Here is a 17893-nt window from a genome sequence, read left to right as displayed (position 1 = left end):
ACTGGATTCCCCTCTCCTGACTGGCAGAACGGACGTGGAGGGGGCGGATACAGCTGGCTCTGCCTCTAGTTAGGCAGAGCCAGCTGTCACTCACGCAGCTGGGCGGATCCAGACATAATTGTAGGGATCCGCTTCAGCTGCGGCGTCTCAGTATACCGCGAGCTACAGTGAGCTATACTCAGCTATACTGAGCTTAGGGTGGCGGGAGGACACTAGTTTGTGTCCTCCCGTTACCCTAAGGAGAACTATGGGGAAAAGCCCTAACCCCATAGTTCTCCTTTAATCAAGGTCCAATCGCTGTGAGGAGTGCAGGTGATAATGTCACAGGTCACCTGCACCCCTTACAGCTTTGTGACCATGAAGTAGTGGTGGTGCTCGTGGTGATCTCACGGATGCAGAACTCCAAAGTATATAGTAAATCACCAGCACACACAGGATATAGCTTCAATCTTCTTTCTCTACTTTATTGAAACGCCCACATCATGCCATATATGCTAAGGTTTCGGGACCATGCAGGGACCCTTCATCAGAGCGGCACAGTGACCTCATCATAAGGTGACACATCATAATACTACCTTCAGCTATGACACTCACTGGAACCAATGTGACCTGGTATAAAAATCTCCTCATGAACAAGACAGTAAAGGACATCATTGTATAAAACCATTCATTAAATAAATCATTGAAAACCAGCGGAGGGAGGGGCAAGTGATACATGAGGAGGGAGCTGTGTGGGGATGAATTGTTTAGAAAGTGATAGTTCAGTGGTTAGTTTGAGGCGGGATAGGCTTCCCTGAAGAGATGAGTCTTTAGGGATCACCCCTAAATTCTATATATAGCATAAAGGCAGTCAGAGTAGGAGATGGCCCGGGTAGGTTGGGGTACGGAGTTCCAAAGTTAGATTTAAAATAGGATAAATCTGCATAAACTCTCTGACACATTCCAGGTGAAGCTACACTCAGCAGTCCATCCTACTTATTCCAAAGGCTTTAAATTATAAATACTGCAGGAATCCTATGGCTGCCAAACATGCGACCATGTGGAGCAAAGAAGAAAGTATGATATCTTAGCCTCACTTGGAGCAGAGGTCTAGTGCCTGGTACACTGCCATGGGATCCAAGAGCCGCAGATTCTGCAAAATAACTAAGCACTTATTTTAGAATTATTTTAAGAATATTTGAGGTGTATATACTTCAATAAAAATGTATTTGAAATAATAAAAAAAACGGAATATTTGATGTTAAGCCAGTGGAGTGGCCAGGAGGACAGGGAACTCAATACACTTAACATCTGCTTTCAAGTAAACCTGTCCTCTACTCCAATCTAAAACTAAAAGTATTGCCTATCTCCAGGCTCCATAACCTGCCAACTCTTTGTCCTAAAATGCCTCCTTTTTCCCCATTTGGGAAGACTTTTAATTTTGCAGTGGATGCCTTGGTTTCTTAACTCAAGTGCGGACCCCAGCTAACCCATTCACTAGACTGTGGTGCAGCAGGTGGACAAGACTTAATGAGCAACTTTGGGATCCATGCTTTCCTTCCTGCCAGTGGCCTTGCTACTATGTTCTCTGATGGCTTTTGGAAAGTCATGTAACCCTCTGGGTCCTCTTCCTCTTTAGTCTTGGAAGATGCAAAGAGCAGCACTGACATGATCACACCAGCGCCACTCCCTGCAACATGACACTGTGAGCACAGGGTGCTATGCTCAGGGGCCATGGCACTCTGCACTCCCAGTCTTTCCTCAGTCTTCAGGGTTGTATGATGCTGAGTGTGATGCTCAACTCAGAAGATGGAAGACGTTTTGTGGTGAGGCACAGGATGACATATTATTATTATTATACAGGATTTATATAGCGCCAACACTTTGCGCAGCGCTTTACAATATAAGGAAGACATTAAAGTTACAATACAATTCAAGACAAGATGGTAAGGAGGGCTCTGCCCGTGAGAGCTTACAATCTAAAAGGGAGTAGCATGTGATACATGAGGAGGTAGCTGCGTGGGGATGAATTGTTTAGAAAGTGATAGTTCAGTGGTTAGTTTGAGGTAGGATAGGCTTCCCTGAAGAGATGAGTCTTTAGGGATCGCCTAAAGGCAGTCAGAGTAGGAGATGGCCGGAAGGTTGGGGTACAGAGTTCCAGAAGATCGGAGAGACTCTAGAAAAGCCCTGGGGGCGAACATGGGAGGAGTTGACGAGGAAGATAGAAAGCAGGAGGTCTTGGAAGGAGCAGAGGGGACGGTTAGGGTGATATTTTGGGGCAAAGTTGGAGATACTGTATATCCGGGGGCAGAGTTGTGGATGGCTTTGTAAGTGGTTGTCAACATTTAGAATTTTATCCTTTGGGCGATTGGAAGCCAGTGAAGGGATTGGCAGAGGGGGGTGGGTGATTGGAAGCCAGTGAAGGAATTGGCAGAGGGGGGTGGGTGATTGGATGCCAGTGGAGGGACTGGCAAGGAGAAGTTGCAGACACTGAGTGGTTGGTTATGTGAATGAGTCCAGCAGCAGTATTTATGATCGACAAAAGGGGGATAGCCTGTGTAGAGGTAGGCCAATGAGGAGGGAGTTGCAATAGTCAACACGAAAGATAACGAGTGAGTGGATGAGAAGATTTGTGGTTTCATTGGTGCTGAAGGGGCATATTTTGGAGATGTCCCCAAGGTGAAGGCAACATTAAAAAAAAATTTGTCTGGACTTGGACTTTCAGAGATGTCTTGTGCCAAATTAGAGTAATATTTTAAGTGGCAGAGGGAAGGATTGTCTTGACAAGAACAATGGCAGCACTTTCAGTTTTAGAGAGACTGAAGAACAGGTGTAACCTGGCTGCATATTTTGTTAATGGCGCCACAATCTAGCAAAAGAAAGACAATATTCTATTAAACGCTTTAAGGCTTTTAATACATTCAGGATTTTATTCATAAAACAAAAATGATCACAGATATTAGTGTATTTATAACCCTCCTTGGATTTAGAGTGCTGCAGATCGGAACGTTATCATATATTTGCGGAAAGTATCATCCCTCAGTCCATAGATTAATGGGCTTAGAAGTCGTGGCAGACACATGAAGAGCATATAATTAATAATACCGATAAAGGCTTGATAGCGTCTCAGGTAGGTTTCAATGACATAAGAGGTGAAGGACATCATACATAACATCAACTGGAATGCATGAAGCATGATCGTCTTTCCAGCCTTAAAAGCCGATGACTTGCCAGAACCGATCTTTCGAGCAACCAGCACCACCTGGATATAAGTGTAGAGGATAATGAGACCCACAGCGGAGAAGCTCATACTGAGGCTACAGAGTGTAATGGTTCCTTGTTCCGTGGTCCTCGTCATTGACGCCCGGCTGCAAATCACAGACAGAGAGAAGAAGTTCTTCCCAACCTTTGAGCCCAGGACAACAATGTCCGCCAGGTTAAATAATAACGCCACTGTCCAAATTAAAGCAAGGGTGATGGTGGACCTCCTTGGAGAGCACAGCTGAGAGTGACTCAGCGGATAGCACACTGCCACGTAGCGTTCCAGAGACATGACCGCGAGATTGTAGGGAGTAACACGGAAAGTCGATGTGCTTATTGTCAACATGATGTAGCAGAACGGGACTGGGATGTAAACATAATAGACGGAAGCTACGTAAAGGACAAAGGCCATTATGAGATACAGGGTATCATTAAGAATCATGTGGATGAAGAGGACATAACGAGCCGTCTCCCTGATGTTAGCGGAGGTGAAGAAGACGCGAAGTATGATGATAACGAAATAGAGGAAGGTGCAATGACTCACTACTATGATGATTAAGCAAGTCATGTGTACAATGGCAGCACTTGTGTCCAAGGACGTATTTGTAAAGTTGGTGGAGAGAAAAGTAGTATTTGTCATTGCAGAACTATGCTGGTAGTCTACACCTGGAAGAAAAAAAATGGTACAATATAGGGATGCACCGATACCAGTTCAAAGACCAGTGCCGATACTTGGAATTCTCATGAGAACTACCAGGGTTTCAGCGGTTGCAGCTGGGACCTGGTTCTGGAGCTCCACCACTGTCCTGAAATCATTAGTCTTTATTGTTATAGCAAAACTGTCACATGGTAATAGACAAAAATGTATCAGTACTTGTATCTGTGAGTACATGGGCATGTATCTGTACTTGTACTCACAAAAATGGTATCGGTGCATCACTTATATATATGTTTATAAAAACAAAATCATACATTAACCAGGTGTTTACACCCCCTTCCTGGCCAGGCTATTTTTCAGTATTCAGCTCTGAGGTACTTTGAAGTTTTATTTTACATTATATTAGGAAACAATGATTATTACACCAAACATGTCAAGCTTTAAAATTGCGCGCACCCACGAAATCGCAAAAAACTACCATACCCAAAATTGACCATAGGCAACACTTTAAAAGCTTCAACCGCTTATCAGTTTAGTGTCATCAGTGATTGATGGCCCTAGTATTATTGTACTCACTGCGACGTTCGCGACGATATGTAACATGTGTGGCGTAATGGGCGCAATCGTCGTTTTCGGACGATCTGCTTCATCAGCTTCTCTCCAGCATCTGAAGCTGGAGAGTGACACAAGAATGCGGAAGCGATGTAATATACATCACTTCCGCATTCTGACAGCGGAGAGGGGACCGGAGGGGGTTCGTGTACCGAAATCCATCTGATCCCCTGTCCGAGAGGCACCATGCTGGTCCCCGGCACAGCGGAGCCCGGGACCAGCGTGACAGCGGGAGGGGGGAGCCGCGGAGGGTGGGGCGCACATACCGGGATCTCATACAAGTTAACCCAACGGCTCTATAGCCGGCGGATCGCTTGTACGTTAACAGGCATCGCTGCAGTGTGCTCCTTGTGAATGACGGCTGCCTCCTAACTTTTGAATTTTTCTCTAGTATTGGAGTACGAAAAGTATCTGTACTTGTACCGAGTACGGTACTTGGTATCGGTGCATCCCTAGTACAATATGAAAGGAAGACTATACAATAGAAGTAATAATAGTGTATGAGCTGTGAGAGGAACCACATAAAGCAATCAATATTTTCATTGAACCCTCTACTCGCTGCTTTATACCTCCGTCCACTTCTAGCACACTTTGCATTAAAAGACAAACCTTTTTCTTTTACAACATCTTTCCAAGGAACGGGAAATCCTCTCTTGGTTCTCACCAGAACAAGTCTCCTTTCCCCTTATGCCTGCTCCAGTGATAATTCAAAATTTCGGATGTTCAGTCCTAATGACAATGGTCACCAAAGCAAAAAGAGAAGGTTTTTTCCCCCTAGTGGAAACATGGACATCAATAAAAATCTGACGGAATTCTAAGCCTTCCATACTCTATACAAAACCCAAAAAATATCAAAGAAATATACACTGCCTGGGCAAAAAAAGTCACACACTCTAATATTTCATTGGACCACTCTTAGATTTGTTTAAATGGTGTCATTTCATTAAGCTTATGCAATCACAAAATGTATTTCAATCCAGAGTTGTATTCATTTTTCACCAAGATCTTGTAGTGATGATGGGAGAGTCGGGCCTATGTGTAAAGTCTTCTCCAGCACATCCCAAAGATTCTCAATGGGGTTAAGGTCTGGACTCTGTGGTGGCCAATCCATGTGTGACTATGATGTCTCATGCTCCCTGAACCACTCTTTCACAATGTAAGCCCGATGAATCCTGGCATTGTCATCCTGGAATATGTCCAATGTGCCATCAGGGAAGAATGAAATCCATTGCTGGAAAATCCTGGTCATTCAGTATTTTCAGGTAGGCAGCTGACCTCATTTTCTGGGGCAAATAATGTTGCTGACACTAGACCTGACCAACTGAAGCAACCCCAGATCATAACACTTATTCAATGGAAGGCTCAGACCTATTTGCTTAGTTAAATCCCGGTGGTGACTTTTGTTTTGGCCAGGCAGTGTAGATTTATTTAGACAGACAGCAGTTGTGCTTCTAAATATGACCAATGGGCGCCAGATTTTGACTGCTCTGCCCAGTGCTCTCTGTAATCTAACATACCTGGTCAGACATTTATTTATTCATTTATTACAGGTATTCACCCTGTTTCCCTGAAAATAAGACCTGGTTGTGACCATTCCCAGGGCTGGTGGTGGCATAAGGGGGAACTTGAAGAGCCGCGGGAGAGGCAGGAGAGAATCAGTGGTGCCAACGAAGCCAGCGCTAGAGGAAGCGAGGCGGCAGCGGAGGGAGCAGAGCCGCATAGGCGCACCCCTCCGCTATAGCGCCGGCTCCTGTCACAGGCGGAGTGATACCAAATGCACTCCGCCTCTGGGGAATCCATAGTGAAAGCGCGCTTCGCTAATTCTGGCCAGCGATTGGTTAGCAAATTGCTCTTGGAAAGGTACGGCACCCCTGATTGCCCTGATCACCATATTTTTGTACATGAATAAGTGTAGATTGTTGTACATTAAAAAAGAAAAAAAATAAGACCCACCCCACAAATAAGACCGAGTGTGTTTTTTTTTAGCCAAAAAAATATAAGACAGTGTCTTTTTTTGGGGGGCAACACGGTATATAGTGCCGACAATTTATGCTGCGCTTTACATGGTTGCACATTCACATCAGTCCCTGCCCTCAAGGAGCTCACAATCTAAGGTCCCTATCTCACATACAGGGCCAATTTAGACAGGAACAATTGTGTAATGACTCACCGCCCAGCTTCTTGATACCGCAAGTTCCGGTATCGGGATAAGTATCGGGAGCATTTGGGTGAGTACGAGTAATACGAGTACCTGCCGTAAATTGCACATATTTTTTGCAATATAGAGCAATGCACATGAATGTGCCAACTGCATTGTAGTGCCATTCACTTTCACTGGCACCTCAATGCACTATTACAATAAGAAGCAATGTAACCATACCAAAGATGACCACAGCCCCCATACTCTGCTGGGTGGTGCAATGCGTTCAAAAATAGTCAGGTGCATTTTATAGTCTGTTAAGATTCACTGCCGGCCCCTTCAAAAGGTCCACCATAGTGTCACCGGGACTAAAAATGAGTGAGGCCAAATCCAAACTATTGAGTTGTCACCAGAAAAGCTAAAGAGGGTTCACACTTCATTCAGGACACTTGTCCTGGAAACAACTGTCTATATAGATAGAGAGAGGAATAAAAAGAGAAACAGAAAAAGAGAAAGAAAAAGAGAGAGAGGAACAAAACAAAAAGAGAGAGAGAAAAAAAGAAAAAGAGAGAGGGTGGAATAAAGAGAGAGAGAGAAAAATAAAAAGAGAGAGTAATAAAAAGAGAGAGAGAGAAATAAAAAAGAGAGACAGAGGGAAATAAAGAGAGATAGAGAGAGAAAAATAAAAAGAGAGAGAGGAATAAAAAGGAGATAAAAAAAGAGGAATAAAAAGAGAGAGAAAAATAAAAAGACAGAAAGGAATAAAAAGAAAGAGAGAGAGAGTGAGTGAAAAATTAAAAAAGAGGGGGGGAAATAAAAAAAGAGCGAGAAATACAAAAAGAGAGAGAGAGAGCAGAATAAAAAGAGAGAGAGGAATAAAAGGAGAGAGAGAAATACAAATAGAGAGAAACAAAAAAAGAGAGAAATAGAAAGAGGGAGAGGAGGAAATAAAAAGAGAGATTAATAAAAAAAGAGAGACAGAGGAAACTAAAAAGAAAGAGAAAAAAATAAAAAGAGAGAGTGTAATAAAAAGAGAGGGAAAAATAAAAAGACAGAGAGAGAGAGAGTGAATGAAAAATTAAAAGAGAGAGAGAGAGAAATAAAAGGAGAGGGAGAAATAAAAAGAGAAACAAAAAAAGAGAGAGAAATAAAAAGAGATAAAAAAAGAGGGAGAGAGGGAAATAAAAACAGAAAGGATGTCCTGGAGCTGGAGAAAGTCCAGAGAAGGGCAACTAATTAAGGGGATGGAGGAGACTGCAGACTTGGTAGAAGGGATGGTCAGAGACTGCAGACATATTTCTCTCCTAGGGTGACAATGCTGCTCCCTAGATACAGTGTCATTAGTGGGTGTTGTCACCCTGTAAAGAAAGTGGAAAATGAAGAGATCTGCCGGGAGGATGAACAGGTAATAAAACGGCTACAAGGGGGACTCAGAACAATGAACACTGCGGAGTGAATGCTCCCGGCAGACTGCAGCGTACGGTATGTCATGTTTTATATAAAACTTATAAAGAAAACCCTGAGAGAGTCTGAAAATCTTCCTCTGGTATTTGTTCTGCTCTGTGTGGTGCTGCCTGAGATGACCAGATCTGATTATACTTACAGAGTGCCCGGACCGGCCCAGATCGCGGAGAATTGGACGGCAAAGATGGCGAATCCCAGCAGAGGAGCTGAGCCCAGGTCAGAGTTCTGACTCTGGTATTTATCCGTTTCTGGTTCCTGAATATAACCAGATGGCATGTGTGGCCCCGGGGACACTGGAGAGTTAATTGGCCCCGAGGTGCCCAAGAAAGAGTCAGAGAGCAAGAAACACAGAGGTGACGGGATGAAGTGTAATTCCAGGTGATCTGTGAGAGGAGACAATCCCCTCGAGGGGAACTACGGCCATTGTCAGCATTTCAGACATTTTATTCTGGAGATCCAAATCCTTCTCTGTTCTATAGAAAATCAACTTTATATCACCAGATCTTTTACCTCTCTAGTGTCAGAGCTCTCTGCTGATCCCTCCACTGGATACCATCCCTCCCTACCCATCCGTCCACTGGATTCCATCCCCTTCCCCTCTCTGCCAATCCCTCCACTGGATTCCATCCCTGTCCCTCTCTGTCTATCTCTCCAATGGATTCCATGCCCCTCTCATCTCTGCCAATCTTTCCACTGGATTCCATCCTCCAGCCCTCTCTGCCAATCTCTCCATTGGATACCATCCCCTCTCTGCCAATCTCTCCATTGGATACCATCCCCTGCCCCTCTCTGCCAATCTCTCCATTGGATACCATCCCCTCTCTGCCAATCTCTCCACTGGATTCCATACCCCTCCCATCTCTGCCAATCCCTCCACTGGATTCCATCCCTGTCCCATATCTGACAATCCCTCCACTGGATTCCATCCCTCTCCCATCTCTGACAATCCCTCCACTGGATTCCAGTTACCCAACAAATAATATTGAAAATACCAACAACAACATACAAAGTTATCCACAACTCTGCCCACCAACCTCCACTCAAAACATCTCAAACCATCCTCTCCACTCCTCCGAAGACCTTCTGCTCTCCAACTCCCTCGTCATCTCCTCCCATGTTCGCCTCCAGGAGTTCTCCAGAGTCTCTTCCATTCTGTGGAACTCCCTACCCCAATATGTCTGCCTATCTCTTACTCTGTCATTAGGAGATCCCTGAGCACTCCTTTCTTCAGGAGTCTATCCCACCTCTACCTAACAACTGAAATCCTACTTTCTCCATCAACTCATCCTCGCACAGGTTTTACCTTTTGTATCATTTGTTCCTATTTCTAAATTGAAAGCTCTCATGAGCAGGACCCCCCTGTCACATACATGGTTAAGGCCGAGTTGATGAGGGGGCTTATTTTACACCTCTCGACCAACACCCCTGGAAGTGGAGACAGGGAGTGTGAGGGCACAGAGAGGCATGAGTGTCGGTGATGCAGGCAGTACTGGTTCTGAGCAGTAGTTGGATGCATGGCCCACCTGACTGTAGACTGCAGGGCAAGAACCCAACACAGGAACACTGAGGTACCAGAGCAACAGGAACATAGGTGAGACAGAAGCCAAGGTCATTAGCAGCTGGGTAGTGGGGCACCAAACCAGCATACAGAAGCAGAGTCAGACAGCCGGATAGCGGTATACAAGGCAGAAGGCAGTAGGCAGAATCTGATTAGCAGGCTGAGGTCACAGCTGGTAAGCAGAGATCCAGAGTATAGTCAGAAGGTAGGTTGAGTTGTACATGGGTAGACAGAATTAGCAGGTTAGGTTGCAGGTAATTAAGAACTAGCTGAGGACTATTCAGCAATCAGTCCATGACACACTCCAGTTTACATACATAGGCTGTTTGGTGACAATAGCAGTAATGGCGTGCATGCATGTCCACGAACACGTCGCTTAACTGTGCACAGGGCTATGAGGCTGAGCCACAGTAAGTGTACTGGTCTACTGGAGCTAGAATGAACAGAACTTCCATTACACCTCCTAACCCTCTTGCCTTGAATTGCATTGTAACTAAACGGTCTCCCTTTACATTGTACTGCGATTGTAAGGATTTATTTTAGCTATTACAGTTGCAGTTCAATTTGACAATTACCAGACTCTATCTTTGTATGTATATTTCTTTACAATATGCACATGTACTGTATATTATATGTTGTATTTGTCCTGGAGCCACTACCACCTTCTGTGGCGTGGCTACTAGAAATTAAGCTTGGCTAGTACTGTAATCAGTCTAGCTGATTTGTAGTTGGTTATTATTTTAGATGTTCTGCTGTTGATTGTACATTCCTGGCTGGCGTGTGGCCCTGCTGCAGTGTAAGGAAGGCAATGGGAGAACATCTTGAGTGCCTGTGCTTTGCCAGACGGTCACTGGGGGTTTCCTGGCCAGTGGTGAATGATGGAGAATTGCATAAATACTCAAGGAATTGCCATATGCTAGGGCAGTTCGAGAGATTTACTCTCTCTGCTGCCCCAAGGCCAGGCCCCTCAATGCACCCCCTGTAGTTATGTGGAATTAAGAATGCCAAAATTCTAGGTAACAAAGTACACTGAGTGGCCAGATTATTATGACCACCTGACGTTTGTAGGCAAATTAGCTATAATTTGGAGCTGAAGTTGCTAGAGGGCCAGACCATTATAAATAGGGAAGCGGGTTGTTTACCACGACAGTAGAAGTGATTTTTTTCTGAAGATACGGGGAAACAACGCGATGTAACAGCCTTGGAACGCGGGATGATTGTTGGCGCTCGGAGCCATGGAGCGAATATCAGCAGAACAGCAGAATGCGTTAAATGTTCAAGAGGGGCTCATTGTTAAAGTGTTTAAAGACCGGACTGTCAGCGGAAAATCTGGGTCTGAACGTGCGAATTGTGGCCGTCAGCGACTAGTCAATGTTAGGGCAGAACGGAGAGTGGCAAGACTGGTACAAGACAACAGAAGGACAACAGTGCAGTGTCAGATTCCTTGCATCACCTTTCATCATCTCGTGGAGTCATCATTTGGCCCAACAAAGTACTGATCGGGTGGTCATAATAATCTGGCTACTCAGTGTATACTGTTGTAGTTTGGGTACCTCAAACGTCCCTCCTGTTTGCTCACACTAAATATAACCTATTGGGAAGTGGTGCCCATCGGGGCAGCCAAACATTATAGTGTATCCAATAATATGAATTTTACAAGCAACTAATGCTCAAAAGGAATATGGGAGCCAATTGTAACACTCATTAGCAGGTATTCAGAATGATCAATTTTAAATAATAATTTAATATACTTATATTTACTTTTGGGGGGGGGGATAGAAAAAAATTAGAAATAATGCATTTTCCTGTTATGTTTCCCAATACAACATTTATATAATTTGGGCACCCCCCATATTTTTTCAGCTAAATATAATCAACAAAGTCCGCTAATTAAAATCACGTTATTGCAACTTTTATGTAGTTTAGTGGAATGCTAAAGCTTAACGTGAAAGCATGCCTTTTACTCTAGGAGAGTTTTATTCCTTTTCCAGCACTACATCGAGGGGGAAAAAAAAGAGAAAAACGAGAGTTTGTGTAAATTGTTCCGTTAAGATAAGATTAAGTCGGGTTGACGAGGGCACAAATTAGCACTATGGTGGCTATTGAATTACATTGCATTTATTGACATGAACTTGATGCTCGCGCAGTCAATGCAAATGTCATCCAGATCATCCCGACATCGTTGTTGTGACCTGGGAATTCATTTTGAAAAGTATATAATAAGTAAATAAATAAATGGACATATATGGTTATATATATGTAAATAAATGTGTATAATATGAATATAATAAATACTAAATAAATAAACAACACCCCACTACCGGGTACAACAAGTCCTGCTCTGCCCTTTGTTTTTGTAGGGGGCGAGGCCTTTGGTTTGGGTGAGCACCTGATGCACATATACAAGGTACAGGCAGTCCCCGGGTTACGGACGCCCAACTTACGGACAATCCGTACTTACGAACGGGGTCCTTAGTACTCCTAAATGTACGGGCAGCCGCCGGTACATTTAGTAGAACTGTGGCTGCAGCGGCCTGTGTCCCTTCAACTCCCCGCTGTTCTCCCCGCCTGTGTTGGCGGAGGCAATGGGGACACAGACCGCTGCATTGCTCCCCTGCCCCCCGTATCTTCGCTGCTGTCTTCCCCTGGTCCATCGGCTTCTCCGTTCCCCCGTCCGGCCGCGGCACCTCTGCCCTGCCCCCCTGCCTCCTCTTCATCTGCAGACTGGGAGCCATACCCAGCCTGCTATTGCATATTGTAAAATACATTTAAAAGGCTATTGCACCCGCCCACTGCCTGCTGTGAATAGGCATGGGAGAACCTGATAGAGCACTTTCTCCTTCAGGCGCTTCCTCTGCTGATTGACAGAAGGCAGTGGGCGGGTGCAATAGCCAGCTTGCTATTGGCTATTGCAATTTGAAATATCCAATAGCAGGCTGGCTATTGCTCCCAGCATTAAAATAAAAAAAATTTTTACAAAAGTTTTACAAAATTAAATTAAAAAGACAAAACAATGTAAAAAAAGTAAAAAAAAGTTAATAAAAATAAAAAATGCAAACAAATATAAAAAAATTAAGTTTATAAAATATTATACAAATTCAACTTAAGTACAAACCTAAAGTCCCTATCTTGTAGTAACCTGGGGACTGCCTGTATATCCTTATGTACTCACTTTTGGCATTTTTCAGTGTGGGGGTGAAAGTTTCCCAATCAGGCCAGATCTCAGAGGCTACTTGAGCCCAGGCATTGCTCCTCCTGCCGGTACATTTAGGAGAACTGTGGACCTCGGTTCGTAAGTACGGGTTGTCCGTAAGTCGGACGTCCGTAACCTGGGGACTGCCTGTACTGAAATTCATTTTATTCTTTATTCAACCTCAAATACTATGTAACTATGTAATATGTAGAATCTTAGTTTGCGCACGTTGGTGCACCCGACACATGTTTGTGTGTGTATGTGGGGGGGACTTTTTTTTAAAAATGGTGTTCTTTTTTTTAAAAAAAATATTTGTGACTATTTTTTTTTTAGTTTCTTTATTTTTTTTGATGCTTTAATTTTTTTTAAACTTAGCTTTATTGCTATCACATAGGGGATCCCCTATGTGATAGCCAATTTAACTGACAGGTCCTCTTTATGGAGACATCAGGGGTCTCTAAGACCCCTAATGTCCCCCAAGAAAAGCTGATGAAGCAGAGATCTGCTTCAGCAGCTTCTCACCGGTGTTCTGTAGCTGGAGAGTGACACTGAATGTAGGAAGTGATGTAATATACATCACTTCCTGCATTCAGGGACCGAGAAGAGATCAAAGGGAGATCGTGTACTGAGCTCCCTTTGATCTCCACTGAGAGCGTCGCCGTGCCGGTCCCGGCCGCACCGGGCACAGTGGATCTCGGGACTGGCAGAGGCGCCGCCGGCGGAGGTACGGGGGCGGGGCGCACACCCACAGCTCCTGCAAGCGATCAAGCCTCTCTAGAGACGCCCGATTGCTTGAATGAGCGTGGGGAGGGGCAGGACGTCTTAAGACGCCCTCCCGCTCCTACAAGACTCCCGTCCGGGCGTTCAGGAACGGCCATGGACGTGAGGTGGTTAAAGTCACCAAGAATTATAGTGGGTATTTCTGAAGAGAAGTCATCAAGAAAGCGAGATACCGGTCCGGGGGCTGGTATATAACAGCAATCCTCAGCGAAATTGGAGAGAATAGGCGAATACTGTACAGTGGGTTTCAAAAGAGGAGAGGAATAGAGAGGGAGGTGAAAGCAGAACTTGAAAAGTAGTGAGCGTATTCTGAAATCACGGTGTTACCAAACGTATCCCAATTCCTATGTGACACACTCCAAACCAATCAATATATGTGATAATAATAGGGCTGTGGAAATGAAAGATTCCTTCTCGATTAATCGTTAAACTTTTTGATCGATTAAAATTATTTTGATCGCTAATGAAAACACTCGCCTCTCCGCCGGCTTCCGGGAGTCTCGTCGGCGATCCGGTGACGTCGCGGACATCGACGTCACCGGACTCCTCCCCCCTTCCCCAAGTGGCTCCGTCAGCTAACGAAAGGAAGGAGGGAGGAGTCGGGTGACGTCGATGTCCGTGACGGCTAACAAAGGGAAGGGGGAGGAGTCCGGTGACGCCGGACTCCTCCCCCTTTGTTAGCCGACGGAGCCACTTGGGCCGGTGAGTTTGCCCCAGAAACTTTCTGCACGAGCGCCAGCCAAGGCATTGGCCTATACGCATAAAGCACAGCAATGAAGTATTTAAATGAACTAGGATCACACTAATCCAGCACGTTATTATTATTCTGAGTTGCCCCACTCAAGCGGCGGCCATATTGAGTGGGGCACGTGAGATTAATAATGTGCTGGATTAGTGTGATCCTAGTTCATTTAAATACTTCATTGCTGTGCTGTATGTGTATAGGCCAATGTAGTTGGCTCTGTATGTGCATTATAATTAATCGAAATTAATCGATTAAAAAAATGTTGATTAATCGAACACGAAAATTGTAATCATTACCAGCCCTAGCATAATACCAAAGAAAGTGATAAATGATGTGAGAGACAATAAAACCCAAATATCCATAGGTCCTGTAGAACTCCTTACCGGAAATCCCAAGACAGGGATTAGACATGGTCTACTCTGAACCTGATGACGGGGACCCTGTGTGGCCCCGAAAGCGCTTGATTTTCTGAGTGACATTATTTCATTAAATGGATTTGCACTGACATGAGAGTCTTTGTGTGCTGGTGACATTTGTATTTGAAGTTGAGACAATAAAACCCAAACGCAAGAAAATGTCCACTGCATACTAACAAACACTTGATGTGGGGGGAAAAAACAGATTTTTTAATTCAATCCCAGTCTTTATATAAACTTCAGAACTTTTCTCAGCATTCCATCAGTGATAGTGAAATCCAACGTGCACCTTCAGATATGATAGAAGACGGAGATCACCAGCACTCAAAAGCATTCAATTCTTTCGCCTATTTATTGAAGAAATGTGTCACAAGCGTCAATTAGCCAATGTTTCGGGGGCCCACGCAGCGTCCCTTCTTTAAGGCGACATAGTGCCAACTGCTCAATGTAGCTTCACATGTGTAGATATATATACAGGGCTTGAAACATTTGATAGTGTCTCACCAGTCAGTCAAAAATGTCACCAGTCAGCATGACCGGACTATAGCCTTGCAATTTATGTTAAAAACGTTTGGGGACAGATAGAGCTTTCTTTTGGAGGTATATAATCACCACGGGGGGGAGGGGGTATTTTTTTTTACTATATAATTTAAAAAGTACCATAAATGTAAAAAAAAAAAAACGTTTCCCTACGTTATGTTATAAAACATTTATTCTTACCCATATTTTTAGTAAAACATAAAAGTCGGGGTGACGTCGGGTAAATAGACACCAAACATGTCAAGCCCTAAATTGACTGCGCCCACAAAAATCGCAAAAAAACGCCCATAGGTGACGATTAAAACGCTTTTACTGTTCATCAGTTTAGTGTTATCAGTGATTAAAGGAGAACTATGGGGTTAGGGCTTTTCCCCATAGTTCTCCTTAGGTTAACGGCAGGACACAAATTAGTGTCCTCCCATCATTGAAATAATGGGATTTCACTTGCAGGGCGTTTTACGGCGCGTCGATCACCGCTGTAAAACGCTCAGGTGTGAACCCGGCCTTAATGGCTCTAAAATTATTGCTTTCACTACGTTGCCGGCGATATGCAACATGTGCGGCACGTAGGCGCACCTGACGCATATATGCGTGTGTATTAGGGGGGCGCGGACTTAAAAAAAATGTTTAAAAAAATAAATGTTATGCTTCTTTATTTTTTTTATGAATCTTTCATTTTTCATTTTTTTATAACTTTTTTTTTTTTTACATACAAATTTATTGCTATTACATGGGGGGCTAAGAAGCCCCCTATGGGATAGCCAATTTACATGACAGGTCCTCTTTAGGGAGACATCAGGGGTCTCCAAGACCCCTAATGTCACCTAGGGACCCCCAGAGAAGCTGATGAAGCAGAGATCGGCTTCATCAGCTTCTCTAGCTGGAGAGTGACACTGAATGCAGGAAGTGATGTAATATACATCACTTCCTGCATTCGGGGACTGAGAGGAGATCAAAGGGAGTTCGTGTACTGAACTCCCTTTGATCTCCTGTCACAGAGCCGTGCCGGTCCCGGCCGCATCGGGCACAGCGGATCTCGGGACCGGCAACGGCAGTGACAGCTTCTGATACAAGCGATCGCTCGATCGCTTGACTGTAAAGCTCCCGGACGGCCGTGTAATTACAGACGAGCAGACGATTTTTCGAGCCCTGTATATATACTGTATATATATGTGTGTATGTATATATAAGAAAACACCAATATACTATACACCCCAAGAACCACCCTATGATTTCACAATGACGTCAGAACCAGCCATAATTCAAAGAAATAACAGATTCCCAACAACAAGTGCAATAGCATATAATAATAGTGCAAGACGCTGAGGACACGGCCATATAACCCAACATGGTACTGCCTCCTGATCTCACTATCAGTATCCCACTGATTAATCTACGAGCTGAGGTATGCAGCATTTCTGCTTGTATATATGATGTTTGATAATGTTTTATACCTATTGCACCCTGGTCTTTGCCTTGCACTATTATTATATGCTATTGCACTTGTTGGTGGGAATCTGTTATTTCTTTGAATTATGGCTGGTTCTGACGTCATTGTGACATCATGGGGTGGTTCTTGGGGTGTATTTTGGTGTTTTCTTGTACATATACATGTGAAGCTACATTGAGCAATCGTCACTATGTCACCTTGAAGAAGGGACCCTGCATGGCCCCGAAACGTTGGCTAATTGATGCTTGTGACATGTTTCTTCAATAAATATGGGTGCAGCAGGTGCACAAGGCTTAATGAGCAACTTTGGGATCCATGCTTTCCTTCCCGCCGGTGGTCCTGCTACTATGTTCTCTGATGGCTTTTGGAAAGTCATGTAACACTCTGGGTCCTCTTCCTCTTTAGTCTTGGAAGATGCAAAGAGCAGCACTGACATGATCACATCAGCGCCACTCCCTGCATCATTACACTGTGAGTACAGGGTGCTATGCTTTCTGGGCCATGGCACTCTGCACTGCCAGTCTTTCCTCAGTCTTCAGGGTTGTATGATGCTGAGTGTGATGCTCAACTAAGAAGATGGAGGACGTTTTGTGCTGAGGCACAGGATGACATTAATATTTTTATACAGGATTTATAGAGCGCCAACACTTTGCGCAGCGCTTTACAATATAAGGAAGACATTAGAGTTACAATACAATTCAAGACGAGACGGTAAGGAGGGCCCTGCCCCTGAGGGCTTACAATCTACAAGAGAGGGGCAAGTGATACATGAGGAGGGAGCTGTGTGGGGGATGAATTGTTTAGAAATTGATAGTTCAGTGGTTATTTTGAGGCGGGATAGGCTTCCCTGAAGAGATGAGTCTTTGGGGATCGTTTAAAGCAGGGGTGCCCACAAGGTCGATAGCGATCTACCAGTCGATCGCAAACCTATTGCTGGTAGATCGCGGGTCGACTCCCAGTCCCGCGCTCTGTTTACCCGAACATGTCAGACGCTAAAGCATCTGACACAATCGGCTCTTCCCTCCTGTCTGTAGCGGCCTTCCATGAGACACTTGCTCCGCCCCCCGGCCGACTCGCCCCCTCGACCTGCCCCCTCG

The 17893-nt window shown here is 44.5% G+C and overlaps 1 protein-coding gene across 1 annotated transcript; it reads right to left on the bottom strand.

Annotated features, from left to right (window-relative positions):
* Positions 1-2965: 2965 nt before the first annotated feature.
* LOC108798002 (olfactory receptor 2AT4-like) lies at positions 2966-3808 on the bottom strand. The gene has a single exon (XM_018569697.1). The coding sequence runs from the start codon at positions 3806-3808 to the stop codon at positions 2966-2968; it is 843 nt and encodes a 280-aa protein (XP_018425199.1).
* Between the last annotated feature and the right edge of the window lie 14085 nt (positions 3809-17893).

This window comes from Nanorana parkeri, unplaced genomic scaffold (genome assembly GCF_000935625.1).
Source record: "Nanorana parkeri isolate BGI_ZX_2015 unplaced genomic scaffold, ASM93562v1 scaffold1380, whole genome shotgun sequence".
NCBI classification, from domain to species: Eukaryota; Metazoa; Chordata; class Amphibia; order Anura; family Dicroglossidae; genus Nanorana; species Nanorana parkeri.
The sequence above is the reverse complement of the archived record's forward strand: the minus strand, read 5'-3'. Positions and strand labels throughout refer to the sequence as shown.